Source organism: Erythrolamprus reginae, chromosome 2 (genome assembly GCF_031021105.1).
Source record: "Erythrolamprus reginae isolate rEryReg1 chromosome 2, rEryReg1.hap1, whole genome shotgun sequence".
Lineage (NCBI taxonomy): Eukaryota > Metazoa > Chordata > Lepidosauria > Squamata > Dipsadidae > Erythrolamprus > Erythrolamprus reginae.
The window spans coordinates 222,381,613-222,401,546 of record NC_091951.1 but is presented as its reverse complement, the minus strand read 5'-3'; the positions used below and the strand labels follow the sequence as shown (position 1 = coordinate 222,401,546).

The window sequence follows — 19,934 nt, the reverse complement described above, 5'->3', positions numbered from 1 at the left end:
ACTCAAATTCTTCATTTTGTAAAAACGTTTATTGTCAATTATTTCTTTGAACTCATTTCAATCTCATTTTAGAAGCTCTCCTTCATCAGAAGCTCCTTTTTATCTGGGAAGGGCTGACATGTTATAATTGTAGCTTCACTTACATGCACTCCAGTAAATGAAAGGCATATTTGCCAATGTACATGTGCTGCTTTATGGGTCATTTTATTCTGAAAAAGACTTTTTAGGGTCCAATCTTTATACAAGTGTCTTGGAGAAAGTCCCATTGAATGCATTGGAAATATGGCATTTATTTCTGATCAGATATGTTTGAAAGTGTCAGAGGTTTCAGAGAACAATGATAGCTGTTAGCAACAGGGGAGAAGGACCATATGGAAAGCATTACTGAAACAAAGAAAAATATCAAATATCATTCACCATTTTTGTACCACAAGATCCTTTTATAGTACCTGTTATTACAATGTCTTCCCCCTGCTCCATGAAAACCAAACAATAGAGACCAAATTAGAGTTGTGCATATTTTTCTCTCTTTTTCCATTCATCTCAGGCTATCATCAATAAAAGCATGAAAAATAGAATTTGTCATAGAATAGGCACCAGCATTGGAGTGTGTGTTGTATCTTAATCAAGAGATTAATAGTATACATCAGCCAAGATATATAAAAGAGGTTTGTCCTTGGTTTGTAATCCAAATATTCACTAATTTCCATGGAGACTCTGAACTTCTCTTGTAGATTTAGTAGTGACATGATGTAATTGGGTTTTGTGAACATCTGAATCATCTGGGCTATATTTATATTTTGCTGCATTTTTCAGACAAAAAGTGGAAACAATGTATGGAAAATTAAAAAACACACACCAGCAGGCTCTGATGAGATGGTCTCTTGTAATTTCCCAATCTGAGCAAAGGAGAAATGTTGGCAAACTCTATATTATCATATGAGTGTGCTTATGCTCGTTTCACATAAATCATATTTGAAAAGAAACAAATCCAAGTCTTGTTGCATTGCCGTTTTTGTAGTACTTCTTGCTTTCCACTGCATGAACTTTGGTTATAATGGCTTCTGTTATCTTTAGCAGTCTAAACATTTTTTTTGTACTAACTTCTTCTCGTTGAGTTCTGGGTGGTCATTTTACTGAAAGAGAAGATTTGTGATGAAACATTCTATACTCCTATTCTCAATTGCTACTTGCAGACATTTAGCAGCTAATACACCCTGGCAATTTCTCCACTCCTAAATTAACTGCAGAAAAATCCTATGTTTTACTTGCTTCCGGGGTAACTTTGGAATGTTAGCTCCACTCCTTTTTAGCTGCAAAATCCCTCCCCCAGACTTTTCATCAGCCAAGGGCCTTTAGAGACCTAGAACTCCAGAAATGGAAGGTAAGCATGTTCTCAAAGTTAATGAACCAAAAGAAAGAAGACAGAGGAGAGGGGAAAAAACAAACAATAAATGATTGAGTAATAGCAGAAAGTGAGTTGCTCTCTCTTTTCTTAATACTTCTTTCTCCCAACTGTTATTTAGCATAAAGAAGCCATCCTGAACACCATATTCTCAATTCATCATGGCTCTTGATTTTGCTCTGTGGACATCACCAACTTCCTCGTCCCCCCCCCACATCCCCCCCCTGTATTGAATTTTTTATCTTGCTTCAGGTGGACGGTTTATTTCAGACTTAATCTTTTGGGGCCGTTTCACATATGAATTGGCCCCAATTCTCTCTCATTTTCCAGAGGAAACTTGGAAGAAGGATAGAGTGTCATTGGAAATGTAGGACGATAAAATTAACAGTTGTCGAGTTGGTAGAGAAAATCATGCTCTTCCTTACTTGCTAAAGGAGAAATACAACTTCATTGGTGTTTTTAACCTTCCCTTCCTCTTCTCTCTCTCTCTCTCTTTTCATTTTTCAGAACCGGCCTGGAGGCCATTATGGAAACATATGCATTTTGGAGGCCCCCTGTGCGCACGCTCACCTTTGAAGATTTCACCACCATGCAAAAACAGCAAGGTGAGACGCTTTTATAAGAGGCAGCAGACGGGTGGCAATGGAAAAGCCTCAGAATGTCATAAGCAACATCTGGCATCCAGCTGAATTCACGAAACTCCTACGTCTCTTGACAGTCAGGCAAAGATATAATACAGAATAGTCCAGCTACTAGTTTCAGAAATGGGGGGGGGGATTGTAACACGGAGCTTTTAGAGCCATTCAAAGGGGCTATTCTTAACTATGGTAAAAGGGAGGTCTGTTGTTTCGCATACTTTCTATTCAGATGTTTCCAAGCTAAACTCCCAGTTAGGCACAACCTATTGTCCCTGGCCTAACCCAGAAAGCCTTCCTCTGCCTAAAATTTAAGAACTGGTTAGAGTCAACAATGCTAAAAAATATGAACCTATATTACTTGATTTATGAAGAGATTCATGCCTTCGTAAAAACCTGTCTAATGAATCACCAGATTGAGTGCATAATTTTTTTTCAGCTGATCAATGGATGTTCTTCCAAGTAATAATTAAGAATAATAATAATAATAATTTATTAGATTTGTGTGCTGCCCCTCTCCGAAGCTATTGCTACCTCCCATCCTATGCCACCTATAATTCTCTGATGATGTTGCTTGTTTGTATGTTTACGGTTTCTACCTTGCCTCCCTGCTGGGCCTGGCTTCTTCTTGTCACTGCCAAGGAACATGGAGCACTGTTAGATGATCCCTGCCTTTAGCAAAGGCCACTTCTGAAATAAACCTCTGCTGATATATTTCCTGGGGAAACTGGCAATATTTCCACTCTGTTTGTCACAATATCCCTCCAGGATTTACATTCCTAAAAGGTATAATATATTCAGGGATGAGATTCGAAACAGTCACTGGAAAATCCTAAAACTGGTTAAAGGATCCCTATCTTCTCCTGAGTGGTAAGAGGGCAGGAATAAACTTAGCTTTTTTCCCCTTTCCTGTGGCTTTTAAGAATATTTCAGCAAGTTGTTAAGATTATTACGATTTATTCCTGAGTATCAAGGAAACACCTCCGTTGCAGGTGTTAAGCATTTTCTGAAAAGCAAACTTCCCAGATTCTTTTTGCTTATTTAAAACATTATATATACTGACTTTTTCAAAAATGGAGGTCTAGGTTAGTATTTGCAATTAAATAATTTAAAATACAAAATCAGATAAAGCAATTATGAGAAGCAATTTGACACACTATTGCAGAAAAGTCTACATTTAAAATAAGTCACCAGGAAATTAAAATGATATTAAAATAATTGAAATCTGTAGCACAGATAAACTATTTTGGCTCTGAGAGGATTATTAGACCTGAAAGCAATCTAGTGCCATTAGGAATTTGATCCTACCTGGAAGAATAGTATATTCTGGTTTCCTCCCCAAAATCTCTACAAAATCTTTCAGCCTACTGTAGTTCAGGTAAGGAAGTGGGAAAGACCAACTTTATTGTCTCAGAGTACATATGATTTGCAGTGTTGTGGATTCAAATACCAAAAAATATTTTGGATCAAATGTGCCTGTTTCTAGGGTGGTGAACTGTGGGAGCCATGCAGGAAAAGGCACAGTTGACCTAAGCAATGCAGTCAGCGGCTACATGTATACTTCAGTGTTCCAAAGCATCTTTTTGCCTTTGAATACAAAGTGCCAAGAACACTTCCAAATGGATCTTCTTGCAGAATATTGTTTATTTTATTAAGGTTATTGAATTCCTTCTGTATATTTTATTTTATATTGTAAACAACAGAAATAAATTATCAGAAACATACAGGGCATTGTTGCACATGTGCAGAATTTGAAATATTTTAATTTAATAGCAATATAACTGCAGAGACGGCAATTTAAGGGTAGTGTAATGAATAAAGAGAATCTAAACTGGGAATCCGAAAAACAACCATATTGCATTTGCAGTATATAGACATACAATTTTCACTGCAGTTGAGATCTTCAGTTTGCAGTGTACAGAGTGCTCCTCTTTTAGTTTTAATTCATTCAGAAAGTTTACCTAGTCTCACCTTTGTCCACCCAACTCATTACGAAACATGAACTGACATAGTGCAAACCAAAGCCCAGTATAGTACAACCAAACTGGCATCTTGCTGCACCCAGAACGGTCATCTTTTGATTAGCAAGGTTCTTGGCACTTTTATAGCCAGAAACAACAGCCATTCCCATGTCCCCTACTGTGCCTCCATTCTGGATCGGATAGAACATAACCAAGGGAGGAGGTGGGGGAAATCAGGATTTAGTTAAAATTACTAGAGTCCAAGCTGGGTTTTCTAGATCTGTCCATCTGTTATTCAAAGAGTATTTTTTTCAATCCAAAGTTTATTCAGATGTATGAAAAGGTCAGTCCCTCATTGCTCAATTACGACACATGTGTGAGCTGTGCAATTGGAACCCCTCTTTCAATTATATGGAGCTACTTCAGGAATTTAACACCCAACCCACTGGCATTTTTGACTGTTCCCAGTGATGCCCTTCTGCTGTTACATGCCCTGTAAGACTAGAATCTCCCTTATATCCTGCTTGATTATATATAAATATGATAGTTAATCAAAGCTAAAAAATCTCTAAATCCCTCTCTGATTTGGCATATCAGAACAAACTATTCCTGTAATAGTACTACCCAACTCCAATACAGCATTCCTTGAAATATGTGGGTGTGTTATTTCCAAGCCATTTATTGTGATACTTATGCTGCTGATGCCTAGGTGATGGGTGTTCCTTTCTTAGAATTGTGTTTGATCCTAGAGGACTTTGCTTCTGTTAATGATAGACAGCTATCAATCTTGTTGATATGGAGGAATTCGGTAGTTGATGTATGGAGGAATTATATAGGCTCATAATTTAGCCTTTATCTTGAATGTATAGGCCAATTAATGGTAAAGTAACGAACCAAGAACATTGATTATGACAATGATTTCACCATTACCGTTCCTGGAATTTATTGTCATATATAGCAGGCTATTTATACAATCTAACCCTGAGTAAATTTACATGGGCTTTTCCTAGAATTTGTTTTATTTATTTATTATTTTATTAATTGGATTTGTATGCCACCCCTCTCTGAGGACTTGGGGCGGCTCACAACATGTCAAAAACAATATACCATATACATATCTAAAAATCCAATTAATATATTAAAAACTTTTAAAAATTCTAATAAGATTTAAAATCATTCATTACCATTCACACAGCAAAACATACTACACTAGTCAGCCAGGGGGCTAGGGTCTAATGGCCCCAAACCTGGTGGCATAAATAGGTCTTTAAGCTTTTACAGAAGGCGAGGAGGGTGGGGGCAGTTCGAATCTCCAGGGGGAGCTGATTCCAGAGAGCCGGAGCCCCCACAGAGAAGGCTCTTCTCCTAGGTCCCACCAAATGACATTGTTTAGTTGACGGGATTTGAAGAAGGCCAACTCTGTGGCACCTAACCGGTTGCTGGGACTTATGCGGCAGAAGGCAGTCCCGGAGGTAATCTGGTCTGATGCCATGTAGGGCTTTATAGGTCATAACCAACACTTTGAATTGTGTCCGGAAACTAATCGGCAGCCAATGCAGTCAGTGGAGTGCTGGAGAAATATGGGTATGCCTTGAAAGGCACATAACCACTCGCATGGCTGCATTTTGGATGATTTGAAGTTTCCAAACACTCTTCAAAGGTAGTCCCATATAGAAAGCATTGCAGTAGTCGAACCTCAAGGTGATAAGGACATGAATGACTGTGTGCAAAGACTCCCTCTCGAAATAGGGCCGCAACTGGTGCACCAGGTGAACCTGGGTGAACGCCCCCCTTGCCACAGCGAAAGATGGTGTTCTAAAGTCAGCTGTGAATCAAGGAGGACGACCAAGTTGCAAACCCTCTCTGAGAGGGTCAGCAATTTCCCCCCATGAATGGACAGATGGATGAGTCCTTGGGAGCAATACTCACAGCCACTCTATCTTGTCGGGATTGAATTTGAGCCTGTTAGCACCCATCCAGACCCTGACAGCCTTCAGACACCGGCACATTACTTCCACTGCTTCACTGACTGGACATGGGGTGGACATGCATAGCTGAGTATCATCAGCATACTGATGGTACCTCACCCCATGCCCTTAGATAATATCACCGAGCGGTTTCATGTAGGTATTAAACAGCAGGGGGAAGAGAACTGACCCCTGAGGTACCCCACAAGGCAGGGACCTAGGAGCTGACCTCTGATTCCCCCAGTAACCCCGACTGTGACTGACCATAGAGGTAGGAGGAGAACCACCATAGAACGCTGCCTCCCATTCCCAACCCTTCCAGTCGGCGCAGAAGGATACCAGCTGCTGAGAGGTCAAGGAGCACCAGGATAGAGGATAAACCCCTATCCTAGGTCCACCAGAGATCATCCATCAGCACGACCAAAGCAGTTTCCGTGCTGTAGCCAGGTCTGAATCCTGATTGTCGAGGGCCTAGATAATTTAATGCTCTTCTTTCTGCATTATCGGTGGGAAGATTTCATGAGACGCCTTATTCTCAGAAACATTGTCCTTGTGATTCTAAGGAGACAAAAACTCTTGCCTTCATCTACTTATGGTGTTTTTATATGATAGTCTGAGACATGTTTTCCAATTATTTCTAAAACTGAGGGTCGTACAAACTTTTCATATATGACTTTTTAAGGGACACTGACTCATAATTCAGATCGCCAAATACCTTCACCAAGCCATACAATGGCACAAACCGTGACTTAGATGTGGTGTTCTCTTCTTTTATGATGATTTCTGATCATGGGTTTTTTGAAAGAGTGCTGGTCAAAGGTCATAATAAAGAGGGTTGCTATTGTTGAAGTGCCCTTTATAGTATACATTTTTTCTATAAGTTTCTTAAATTAATAGCAAGGGACGAAATTTAGGTCTAGATAACAGCATGCATTTTTTAAAAAAATATGTAACTTTCTCCTTAACCTTCCAAGAGCTATTTTAAAGCAAGAATCAACAAGGGAATATATCTTTTGTATCTTGGGTAGCTTGTTTTCTCCTTGCAGTAAGATTGTAGAAGAGATCTCAATGCATAAATCATTGGTGTGGAACAGATTTTAACTCCTCATTTCTTTGGGAGTATCCTTGGACTTGAAACTTGTGGCATTTACACCCTTGATTAGATGTGCCTTGTATTAATATCTGCACTGATAACCTTCTGTCCTCCTCTTGGTTATCAAATAACATGCTCATAGCAGCTACAGCAACTGCTGATATAGTCAAGTAATATAAGGAAAGGAAAATATTTAATGTATTTTTAGCCGCTTTAAATGTAATTTGGCAGCTGAAAAACCAGGAAGGAAGCCAACACCATGTGACTAGCTAGTTCCCTGCAGGCTACTAGCAACTGTTGTTTTGGCTGCTCAAGCAAAGGTGGCATGCACAAAATGTGGTTTCCAGTTCAGAACTCGCTTGCTAAAATCTTGACTTTATTCACTTACCAAATGGATCCCTTTTACTTTGCATGCAATTATACTGAAGGCTGAGTAATTGCAAAAGAGGAAATCTTAAGATTCTCCAGATGTCTTGCTTTTTTCCTACAAAATCTTGCACAATTCAGTAGATCCAAAAGCAGAGAGTTGCTAGTCTTAAAAGAGCAACTGCTTGCTGCCCGAAGTGCCTGTTGCATGAGCCTGAGCTTCTAAACAATATTTCCACTTCTAATTGAGGGAAAAGAATCAGTGGTGGGATTCAAAAATTTTACTACAAGTTCTGTGGCCGTGGCTTGCTGGGCATGGTGTGGTTTGGTGGGCATAGCAGGGGAAAGATACTGTAAAATCTCCATTCCCTCCCCACTCCAGGAGAAGGTTACTGCACAATCCCCATTTCCTCCTGATCAGCTGGGACTTGGGAGGCAGAGAATAGATGGGGCGGCGCTAGTCGGAGGTGATATTTACCAGTTCTCCGAACTATTCAAAATTTCTGCTACTGGTTCTCCAGAGCTGATCAGAACCCGCTGAAACCCCCCTCTGTTCTGAATATTAACCAATCTTTCAAATGACTGATAAACAAGTGCTGTTTCTAACTGCAAATACACATTTTGACATTTTGGACTTACACCCGGGGTGGGCTACTGCCCGGATTGGGGGGGGGACTGCAGTGGTGTAGCGAAAATGGAGCTCCTTTCAAGAGCACCCAATTTTCACTGAAAGATGTTGAAAGAAAATGCATAAGCCACGGCCACATTGTGGTAGTAAAACTTTTGGTAGCTCTTCACTGCTTACACCCAAATGGGGCTCAAAAATTGGAAAAAAAACACCCTATCCCAATTATTTCCCTTCTTATTCCCCATATAATAGTAAAACTTTCAGGTCTTTTAGATTATCCAGGTCCATCTTCTGCTCAATATAAGAATCTAAGTTCAAATATCCCCAAGAGGTGATTGGGTAGCTTTTGCGTGAATCCTGAGAAAGACAGACTCCACATCAGTCTCTTCCTATTGCTAGGAAATATTTTTTTTTAAATATTCAATTGGAATCCTTCTTCCTGTAATTCAGCAATATTGCTACCATCCTTTGTATTAAGCTGTGACAGGCTTGGCCATTTTTAAATGTGAAACTCTTTCATTCTTCTTTCCCTTTATCTTCTATCTACCCAAACACGTTCAGGTTCCAGTCTTTTGATCCTCTTCCTACTTCTCCTTTGAACCTGGTCTGACATCTTTGGACTTTTGTTAAACTGTGGCATGCCAAGCTGGACAATACTGTCTTTGTAAGTGGCTCCTGACAATGCAGAAGAAAGTGAAACCTCTGCTGATATTTTCATGTTTGCTCTTGGAGCCTAAGATTGCTCAAGTCTTTTTTGCAGCTATTGATCATTAGTGGGTTTCACTTATCTTTGCTACCAGTTTAGGAGTGGGAGCGCGTGGGCATGCAATACCTCTACGCCTGCGCAGAGCGTTTTTCATGATGTCTGGGTGGGTGGGCGGAGCCTCCTGCCACCGCTGCTACTGGTTCACTGAACTGGTGCGAACTGGTAGCAACCCACCCCTGCTATTGATCCATATTCAGTTTATCAACAACTATTATAGTATCTTTTAATGTACTATTGATAAACTAAGATTCCCCCTAACCTATACTTGTACACCTAGTTTCTACTACTATGCAAAGAACTTGCCTGTGTCCTCTCTTAAATTTCACTGTTATTTTCAACTCTTTCCTCTGTAACAGGTAGGTTGTTTTTATTTCTATTTTCTAGAGCAGTGTTTCCCAACCTTGGCAACTTGAAGAGATCTGGACTTCAACTCCCAGAATTCCCCAGCCAGTAAAGGCTGGCTGGGGAATTTTGGGAGTTGAAGTCCAGATATCTTCAAGATGCCAAGGTTGGGAAACACTGTTCTAGAGTATTCGCTCTTCACAGATCTGGTTATCATTTGGTCAATATTTGCAGTAGACCAACCTTTTCTTGGGAAGCTGGGAACAACTCTTTGTTTAACTTTCTGCACCTTCAGTTTTATCAAGGGGCTCTAACATTAGAAGCCTTGCCATTTGATAATCCAAATAGTAACTTACACAGATTTTATTCATGGAGGTTCATATCACATGCTAGAATTCTTATACAAATTCCTGGTATAAAATTATACAAACTACCTGTGCCCTCAAACACAAATATACTTCTCTTCTATAAAAGTATTGGGTTGGTGTATGATAAAATAACAGATGGAATATACAGTAAGGCCTAAATGAACATAAGAGAATATAATATGGTAACTATATAGTAACCTCATAAAAGAATAGCAGGACATTTAAAAGCTGTTAATATATCAAAAATGGCAGCAATAAAACTTTTTATTGTAATTTTTTTTACATCATATTACAGCCTTGAAAATATCTTCAATTCCTTGTAAAAGAGATAGAGAGGAAGTCTGGCACAAAATTACAATTAATATTCTCTTAAAATCACAAAAATGACTACTGTAGAAAAAGGTCTCAATTTCACTTTTGAAATTGCTGGGAAGGTGTCACAACAGTTTGACAAATGCAGATGGAAATTACATTACATATTAGTTAATATTTGTTTGCTGATCACCTTGGAAATATTTTGTATTATTATGCAATGAATATACTGTATATAGCTTCAGCAGGATCCTTAAAACTACATAAATTGTTAAGGCCAAACTAGATAGGGTATAAATATTTCATAACTAACATCCCATTTGTTTACTTCATTGGTACCACATTGATTCAGAAATCCTACCTCAGAGAAGGAGTAATTCTTTTTCCCCATGTTATTTTTTTCAATTGAAATTACTACTAAAAGTTACTTTCTTGATGCCAGACATGCTAGGGCTTATACAGGAGTGTGATTTAAATGAGGAACATATGTCTTCTATGGAACTCTAAAATACTACAGAGGACCGGGACATGTTTAACAGCATATAATTAATTTTCCCAACTAATTGACCCATATGACTATGTTTGCACTTATGCAGTAGTGACCTACAGCTTCCCAGATACCCCATAAATTGCATTTTAGGAGGAAAGGAAGATGATAGATCTATAAGAAATTTTTTGTCTTTTAAAAATATATTTTTATTTATTGAAAAAAATAGAGACTGTCAGAGGATTTTAATGACATTAATAGAACTCAAGCAACATACAGTGGTACCTCTATTTAAGAACTTAGTTCTTTCCATGAACAGGTTCTTAAGTAGAAAAGTTTGTAAGTAGAAGCAGTTTTTCCATAGGAATCAATGTAAAAGCAAATAATGTGTGCAAATCCACTAGGAAAGAAATAAAACTCGGAATTTGGGTGGGAGGAGGAGGAAGAAGAGGAGGAGGACAGTCGTTGCCGAAGGAAAAAGGGGAGGGGAGGGGAATCAAAAAAATCCGAAACGTTAAGGCTTTAAAAATAATAATAATAATAATTAATAATAATAATAATTTATTAGACTTGTATGCTGCTCCTCTCCGAAGACTCGGGGTGGCTCACAACAGCAAAAACAGTATAGTAAAAATCTAATAATTAAAAACTATGACTAAAACCCCGCTATCATTAAAAAGCAATCAATACAATACAGTCACAACCACACATAACTTTTAATGCTCAGAAAAGGGGATACATTAATTGCCCCATGCCTGGTGACATAGATAGGTCTTTAGGGTCTTGCAGAAGGCGAGGAGGGTGGGGGCAGTTCAAATCTCTGGGGGAAGTTGATTCCAGAGGGCCGGGGCCACCACAAAGAAGGCTCTTCCCCTAGGCCCCACCAGATGACATTGTTTAGTTGACGGGATTTGAAGAAGGCCAACTCTGTGGCACCTAACCGGTTGCTGGGACTCATGCAGCAGAAGACATTCTGGTCCGATGCCATGTATGGCCTTATAGGTTATCACCAACACTTTGAATTGTGTCTGGAAACTAATCAGCAAAAGCGCAGGCAGCAGAGTGTTGACGAAACAGGGTTGTATCTTGGATGACCCATGACCGCTCGCGCAGCTGCATTCCACATTTTTCAGAGGGACTCTGAGGCAGCAAGGAGGAACACGCGCCTCCCATACACTGGACCAGAGAGAGAAACCCAGGGGGAATGGCAAGAAACCGGCCCGGCCTTCATGCCACTCTCAAATTTCCTGGGAAATTTTTTCAGGCTCGGGTTCTTAAGTAGAAAATGGTTCTAGGCAAAGAAATCTTGAACACCTGGTTCTTATCTAAAAAAGTTCTTAAGTAGAGGCGTTCTTAAGTAGAGGTATCACTGTAATCTCATTAAGTTGGAAATTTGGAATGCAAGAAGCATTTCATATGTAAATGTAATCAGAATATTATTGCTAAGTAATTAATATTATAAGATTACTAAAATCATAATTACCTTTCTCCCCCCACTCTGAAACTTTCATGAACAATAGGATTTCCTAAAGAAGTAATGCAGTGTCCCAAGGCATTATTGTCACTGAAGTTTGTGGATTACTCCTCAACAGAACGGATTGGCACCCAGAGTCATGTTTTCTTTCTCCCCTTTCCAGTTCAAAATGGTTATAGTAGTCCTTGACTTATGACCACAATTGAGGTCAGAATTTTTGTTGCTAAAGCAAGATGTTGGTTAAGTGAGTTGCAACCAATTTTATGACCTTTTTTTAGCCATAGTTATTAAATGAGCAACTATTGCATTTGCTTAGTGCAAGGGTGTCAAACTCAATTTCATTGAGGGCTATATCAGGATTGTGTTTGACCTCAGGGGACGAGGTGGGTGTGGCCATCACGGGTGCCTGTGGCAGCCTAGGCAGAGCTGGGGGAATCTACTGTCTCCAGTGGAGGAAAGTGAGACCAGGGAGAGCGCTCAACCCTTGTCCTCCAGAGAAGCCTCCCTGTTCCTCTCAGGCCATGTGGAGAATCCCAGAGAGCAGTGCCCTAGGCAGCAGAGGGCAAGCACCCAACCTGGCCATTAATCTCCCAGGGCTCCAGGACCCCACAGTCCCGAGCTCTGTTTTCACTGGCACGAAGCCGTAGCAGCCAAAAAGAGGAGTTCCCAATCTCCGTTTTTGGTGGTAGAGGCAGTGTGGGCTGGTCCTTTGATGTTTCTAGGGCAGCCCCGTGGGCCAGATCTAAGCATCCTGTGGGCTGGATCTGGCCCCCCCAGGCCTTGAATTTGACAACCCTGGCTTAGTGAACCACATGGTCTTTCAGTGAATCCGGCTTCCCTCCATTTACTTTGCTTACCAGAAGCCTGCTTGAAAGGTCTGAAATGGCTACCATATGACCCCAACACACTGCAACCATTCTAAATGTATGTTAATTGCCAAATGCCAGAATTTTGATCACATGATCATGGCGAAACTATGATGTCACAGGAGTGAGGAGGACCAGTCATAACTCACTTCTGTGCTGTTGTAACTTTAAATAGTTACTAAATGAATGGTTGGAAACTGAGGACTACCTGTATCTTTTTAGCTTGGAAAAAATGTTTTACAAGAAGTGAGTTTAAACTAATAAATATTTTTCATGCTCCTTCTTTCAGAACTATAGTGAAATTCCAGAATACCAGGCATTAGAGAACCCACTTTTCAAAAATGATATAATCACCCCCCCAACTTGGTTTTACATTGGGACAAAGCAGATGTACAATTAATTTCTCCCAGATGGCAATTAGATTTTATGGGGTTCAGTTATGTTAGAGAGTGCCAAAAATTGATTAAACAATTTAGACTGATTTTTAAAAATCATGTTGAATATGATCCAAATTCTCATAGTTAAAAATATTTGGCTTTGTTTTATTCTGTCCAATAAAGAGAATTTATGTAAAAAAAAATATATCAGAATTCCAGTAATTCTATACTCTATCATTTTTCCATAACATATTTTCTTGATTTCTACACTGTATGGAATTTCTTTCCCACACAATACAAATAGGAAAAGTTCAGATTGGTTCTACAAGCAAAGGATTTGTTAATTACCTAATAAATGTTCTGTATGCAGCTTTTTTAAAAAAAGCTGAAGCATAAAAAGTAGATACTGTATTTTTCGGGGTATAAGATACACCCTTTTCCTTCCTAAAAGAGGTTCGTTTTATACTCTAAATGTAGCTTTTTTCAAAGCTTTTTTTCCCAGCTCTAACAAGGTGCTAACCTTCCCAGCTCTTCCCAGCTTGCAAACTCTTTCATTGTTACTCTCTGCGAAGATTGTTTTCCAAGCCCTAGGTCTTTGCAGAGTTTTTTTCATTGCTAACTTGCTCTGAATGTTTTTTTTTAATATTTATTTATTTATTCATTCATTCATTCATTCATTCAATCAATCATTTATTTGTCTGTTTGTTTATTCAATTTCTATGCCGCCCAACTCCCTAGGGACTCTAGGTGGCTCACAGCAAAAATATAAAACATCAATAATAGTACAAAAAACTCTAAAACAGTTTAGACAATTTACAATGCAAACAATTAAACCACCATTCATGGTCAGATCTCATTGGTTACTACCATAAGATAAACGACCCCAGGCCTGTCAGAAAAGCCAGGTCTTTACCGCTTTCTGGAAGGCCAATACAGTGGGGGTTATCTGGATCTCAGGAGGTAACTGGTTCCAGAGAGGTGGGGCAACCACAGAGAAGGCCTTTCCCCATGGGCCCACCAGCTGACACTATTTAGTTGATGGGGCCCGGAGAACACCAACACTGTGGGACCTTATTGGTTGCTGAGAATTATGTGGTAGAAGGCAGTCTCAAATATAGTCTAGCTCTAAGGCATATAGGGCTTTAAAGGTAATGAGTCCTTTGGAATTGGGCGGCATGGAAGTTTAATAAATAAATAAATAATACAGAAAAGAAATTAAATGTTGATTCAAGAGTAAGAAAACGGGACTTGTGCCTTACTGAAATTGAAGCAATTTGTGGGGAATTTTTCAAGTGTGTAGACATTCAAAACAACATGCATTAATAAAGACAATAATAATTGGACTGGGAATTTCAAAAGGCTGATGGACTGACATGAACTATAAGTCATATTACAAGTGACAGGTCTGCCTTTAAATAATTCACACTATATGGCTGAGAAAAAAAAAATATTGCTGATAAAGCTGAAGCAATTGGACAAGGTATTTTGAAATCCAGTAATGAAAACAAAAGACTAGAAATATATTGGTAAATCATATCTGGCGCATTTCTGCTTTATAAGAAATTTATTTGGTGAAATATTTAACTGAAAAAGAGCATGGCTAAATTTAAAAATGATGGATAATGATGGATTCTGAATGGATCAAATCTCCAAAAGATATATAGATGAATACAGATCTATTGTATATAGTATATTGTATGCTGTACTGTATATAGATAAGCTAGAGCAGTGGTAGCAGACCTTTTTTTTGGTTCATGTGCCAAAAGGGTGTGAGTCCGTGTGCTAGCTCCTCTGCCATGCCTGTGCAGCCCCGCACTTCCCTGTGCAGGGGCACAATCCTCCCCTACACATGCACACAGGCCTCACTGAAGCCTGGGATGGTTAAAAAAAATCACCAAAATCTCTCTTGCACATGCGCATCCTCTCACAAAATGTTGCTTCCTGTGCATATTCGGGTTTCTTCCCATGTAAGTCTCAGAGATTGCTGGCGATGTTTCAACAAGGTCCCACTCGCCATCTTCAGGCTCGTCCTTTTGGCCTTTTGCTAGGGTAAACAGCACCTCAGCACAAGGCCAAAAGGACCAGCCTATATATATTGCAGCCTTTGCCTTGTACGGCACAGAATTAACCTCTAGGCTACAGTATCCAATCCGTTCAGCTCTGTACCATAATATATATATCCCAGTAAGGGATCCCAGTAAGGCTATATATATCCCAGAACAAGGCCGAAATAGCGCTATCCTAGTCTCCCTTAATTTTAAAAAAATCAGCAAAAACATCTGATACATGCGTGTGTGTGTGTGTGTGTGTGTGTGTGTGTGAGAGAGAGAGAGAGAGAGAGAGATGTTTTTGCTGAATTTGAAAATTAAGGGAGACTAGGATACATCTATTTCGGCCTTATTTTGTACCAGGGAAGGGTTACATGTTATTTGTGTCGAATCACCCTTGTATATTGAAGGAACATCACAGCTCCTTTTTTGCCAATATTATGGTACAGAGATGAAGGGATTGGATACTGTAGCCTAGAGGGTAATTCTCTGCCTTACAAGGCAAAGGCTGCAAGTTCAAGTCCCAGTGAGGGTATGGCTAGCTGATGAGACCAGAACAAGGCTGAAATAGATCTATCCTAGTCTCCCTTAATTTTCAAATTCAGCAAAAACATGTGACATATATGTGTGTGTGTGTGTGTGTGTGCATATGCACCTTCACAGTAAACAAAATCATATAATTTATAAAGCAAAAACCTAATGAAAAGGAAGGACTCACTGCAAAAGAGCCTAATGCTGGGAATGGTTGAGGGCAAAAGAAGAAGGGGGTGGCAGAGAACAAGGTGGCTGGATGGAGTCACTGAAGCAGTTGGCATGGGTTTAAATGGACTCCAGGGGATGATAGAGGACAGGAAGGCCTGGAGGAACATCATCCATGGGGTCATGATGGGTTAGACATGACTTTGTGACTAACAACAGTAATAAAGCAATAAAATTTATATTGAACAGAATTAAGTTCAGCCTGTTGATTTGGCCTTCCACAACAGTCCAAGTCTCTCAGGTGACCCCGTGGGAAAATTAATTGCCCACCCATGGCCCAGAGTCATTGAGAGTCAAATGACATACAAATTTAATATATTGCTACTATTATTAAGTAGCAGTCTGTTTCCAAATGCCTCAGTGAAATGAAATGTCTTGCAGTGTTGAACATTGTTGCCCTACACACTCCTATTAAATATGTTAAATATTGTTGCATGCCACTTTCCCTGCTGTCCTCAGAGATTCCATAAATATTTTTGGCACTTCATATGTGGTTTTCTGGTGGGACTCCAATGATCAGGGATGGATGACCCTTCAAATAATTGAATCAACTTTCAGCACTGAGACATTGTCCAGGCTGCAGAAGATGATGACAGAAGTGAAATCAATCAACGTCGTCTGGTATTCTTATTTTCTGGAGATGTTAGGCACTAGCTGCTGACTTCTGCTTCCTTTTATCACATTATATTGATGTTGTAGTCTAGGCAAACAAAAATTGATGCCCAAGCAAGTTTTCCCTTAAAAATAAACATATCCAAAATGCAGTGCAAGAATTAAAAGGATTCCCAGGACACAGAAAGCAGAATACTGGGTAGCAGGAAAGACACATATTTCTTATACTCTTCAGTAAGAAAAACATAAAGTTTCATATCCGTACATCTAAGCTGAATTCTTAAAGATACATTGACTGGTATTCTGGTATAGCTGGTACTGTCAAAACTAGAAAATAGAGGTGGTTTATTTTCTATACGCTGCATTATAAACTATTTTTAATCTTTATAACAAGTGGGACATAAAGCAATACTTGATACTTAAGTCTATGAGAATATTCTGCTATTTAGGAATCCAGTTGACTTTGAACAGAAGCTTAGGTCTCACAATGGGAAGCAGGATTTCATGGGAGGAGAAGAATCTGGGCTTGTTATTTTTGGGTATCATCAATGAAAATGGGAGGACATTCTTGACTAGATTTTTGAGGGGAGAAGGATGTGTGAAGAACAAAATAGCAACATTTGTGAAGGGTCATTCGAAGAATTGCTCAGGTGGATATAGTATGATTTGCCATATGCTTTAGAATCCCCATCCTAGTGATACTTCCCTTATGGACAGACATCCAGAGAGAGCAGTGTGGTGGCCTAGTGGTGAAGACGCTTGCCTCCCATCCAGAAGTTGAGAGTTCAATCCTAGGTGGCAGCAGATGTTTCTCTCCTACAGCACGAAGACAAAATAACTGCTGCAAACTCTGTGTGGTGTCAGGAAAGACATCTAGCCAATAAATGCTCATTCATCCAGTCACCCCAATTTTACTCTAAATTAAGGGATTGCTACAGAGTCATAAGAAGGGAGGCTTTTTAAAAAGCCTACTTCAAATTTTGAAAGTGTGCTCTGAGGAATCTTTGAAAAAGGAGGATATGGAAAAGTTACCTATTCATAGAAACATAGAAGACTGACGGCAGAAAAGGACCTCATGGTCCATCTAGTCTGCCCTTATACTATTTCCTGTATTTTGTCTTAGAATGGATATATGTTTATCCCAGGCATGTTTAAATTTAGTTACTGTGGATTTACCAATCACGTCTGCTGGAAGTTTGTTCCAACGATCTACTACTCTTTCAGTAAAATAATATTTTCTCATGTTGCTTTTGATCTTTCCCCCAACTAACTTCAGATTGTGTCCCCTTGTTCTTGTGTTCACTTTCCTATTAAAAACACTTCCCCCCTGAACCTTATTTAACCTTTTAACATATTTAAATGTTTCGATCATGTCCCCCCTTTTCCTTCTGTCCTCCAGACTATTAAGTCTTTCCTGATACGTTTTATGCTTAAGACCTTCCACCATTCTTATAGCCCGTCTTTGGACCCGTTTAATTTTGTCAATCTCTTTTTGTAGGTGAGGTCTCCAGAACTGAACACAGTATTCCAAATGTGGTCTCACCAGCACTCTATATAGCGGGATCACAATCTCCCTCTTCCTGCTTATTATACATCTATCTATGCAGCTAAGCATCCTACTTGCTTTTCCTACCGCCCAACCACACTGCACACCCATTTTGAGACTGTCAGAAATCACTACCCCTAAACCCTTCTCTTCTGACGTTTTTGCAAACACAGAACTGCCAATACAATATGCAGATTGAGGATTCCTTTTCCCCAAGTGCATTATTTTACATTTGGAAACATTAAACTGCAGTTTCTATTGCTTTGATCATTTATCTAGTAAAGCTAAATCATATTCAATAAATGTTTGCAGAGGAAGTCCAGATGACAAAATGCCGTATTACTGAAATGCAGTTTACTATCTACCTCTTCTATTGGATATTTTCAACTATCCCTGCTTGCTTCTTGTAATATATATACAACACACACACACACACACACACACACACACACACACACACACAAAGCCCTGGGAAGTAGTTGGACATTATTTCATTTTCTCATAAAGCTTATGGAGCTCATCTGGGGCTCAGAGGCATTTTTTGAAAGAAAAAACAAATGTAGCAGAGCTTTTTTTGTTTGCTTTGCAGTTTTTTGCTACCTAAGCACTTTTGGAATGAATTTGAAATTAGGACAAAAGATCATATTTTTCCATTGGGATAACTAAGACGGCAAATTATTAGAGGAAAAGTGGAAAATGAAATAAGTGTTGTTCACATTATGGAAGTCCATTTTAAGTTGTTGCTTTCTTTTGTATTGTCTTCCTAGGGGGCAGCACAGGCACTTCCCCAACAACCTCCAGCACAGGGACCCCCTCACCCTCGGCATCTTCCCACCTCCTGTCTCCATCCTGTTCTCCTCCAGCCTTCCATTTGACCCCCAACACTTTCAACGTTGGCTGCCGAGAGAGCCAGCTTTGTAACCTGAATCTCTCTGAGTATCCACCGTGTGCAAGAAGCAACATGGCGGCCCTGCAGAGCTACCCAGGCTTGAGTGAGAGTGGATACAGCCGGCTCCAGAGCGGGTCTTCTGCTGCTGCCCAGCCGTCGGAAAACTTCATACCTCAGCGGACTCCAACTCTGATCTCAGGAATGCCTGCTCCTTCTGCCCTGCCCACTAATGGCAAAATGGAAGCTTACGGTGGCCAGATGGGATCATTCCCAACCTCTCAGTTCCAATATGTCATGCAAGCTGGCAACCCCACCTCCACGTCTTCTTCTTCCTCCTCCCATATGTTTAGCGGTGGCCACATGCAGCAGAGTTCCTACAATGCCTTTTCCCTTCACAACCCTTATAATTTGTACGGATACAATTTCTCAGCTTCTCCAAGGTTGGCAGGAAGCCCTGAAAAACTGGCCACTACACAAAGCACTTTACTTTGTTCTGCTCCTTCCAGCGGGGCCTTTGGAGAGAGGCAATATCTTTCAGCAGGGATGGATCACAGCATGCACGTGATCAGCCCCCCCAACGGCAGCCAGCCTACAGCCAGCACTTGTGAGAATCGGCAGTATGGGGCTGTCACAGGGTCATCTTCACAAATATCTATGCACATGGTTTAGACGGTGCTCAGAGCCATCGCCCTGGCCAAACTGTGAACAATTTTATTTCATTTTATGTACTGGCGGTTTCGTCCCGGTTGCTTTTCAAATTTAAACTGGGCTTGTATTTGAACGCTCAATGGAACCTAAGCCAATTATAGCTATATTTCAAAGAGCTGAATCGTGCAGACTGGAATCAAAAGCCATGTGGAACTAAATAGCTTCCATTTTCAATGGACACATTTTAAAAATAGAGAAAACTGTTTACAAAAAATAGGGGCCGTGCTTTACAGTATATGCAATAATTCTAAGTTGGGTGTGAACTGTTCCCAACAGTTTCTGCCTTTTTTTTTTTTGAAGCTTCCCAAATGTGTGCACCAATCCC

General features: G+C 39.8%; 1 protein-coding gene across 1 annotated transcript in view; it reads left to right on the top strand.

The window, feature by feature from the left end:
* TBX15 (T-box transcription factor 15) overlaps window positions 1-19,570 on the top strand; it is an 84,048-nt gene extending 64,478 nt beyond the window's left edge. Inside the window, exons 7-8 of the mRNA XM_070736157.1 lie at window positions 1,913-2,010; window positions 18,780-19,570. Of these exons, the coding sequence (XP_070592258.1) occupies window positions 1,913-2,010; window positions 18,780-19,570 (889 nt within the window). The remainder of the gene's footprint in view (window positions 1-1,912; window positions 2,011-18,779) is intronic.
* The last annotated feature ends 364 nt before the right edge of the window (window positions 19,571-19,934 follow it).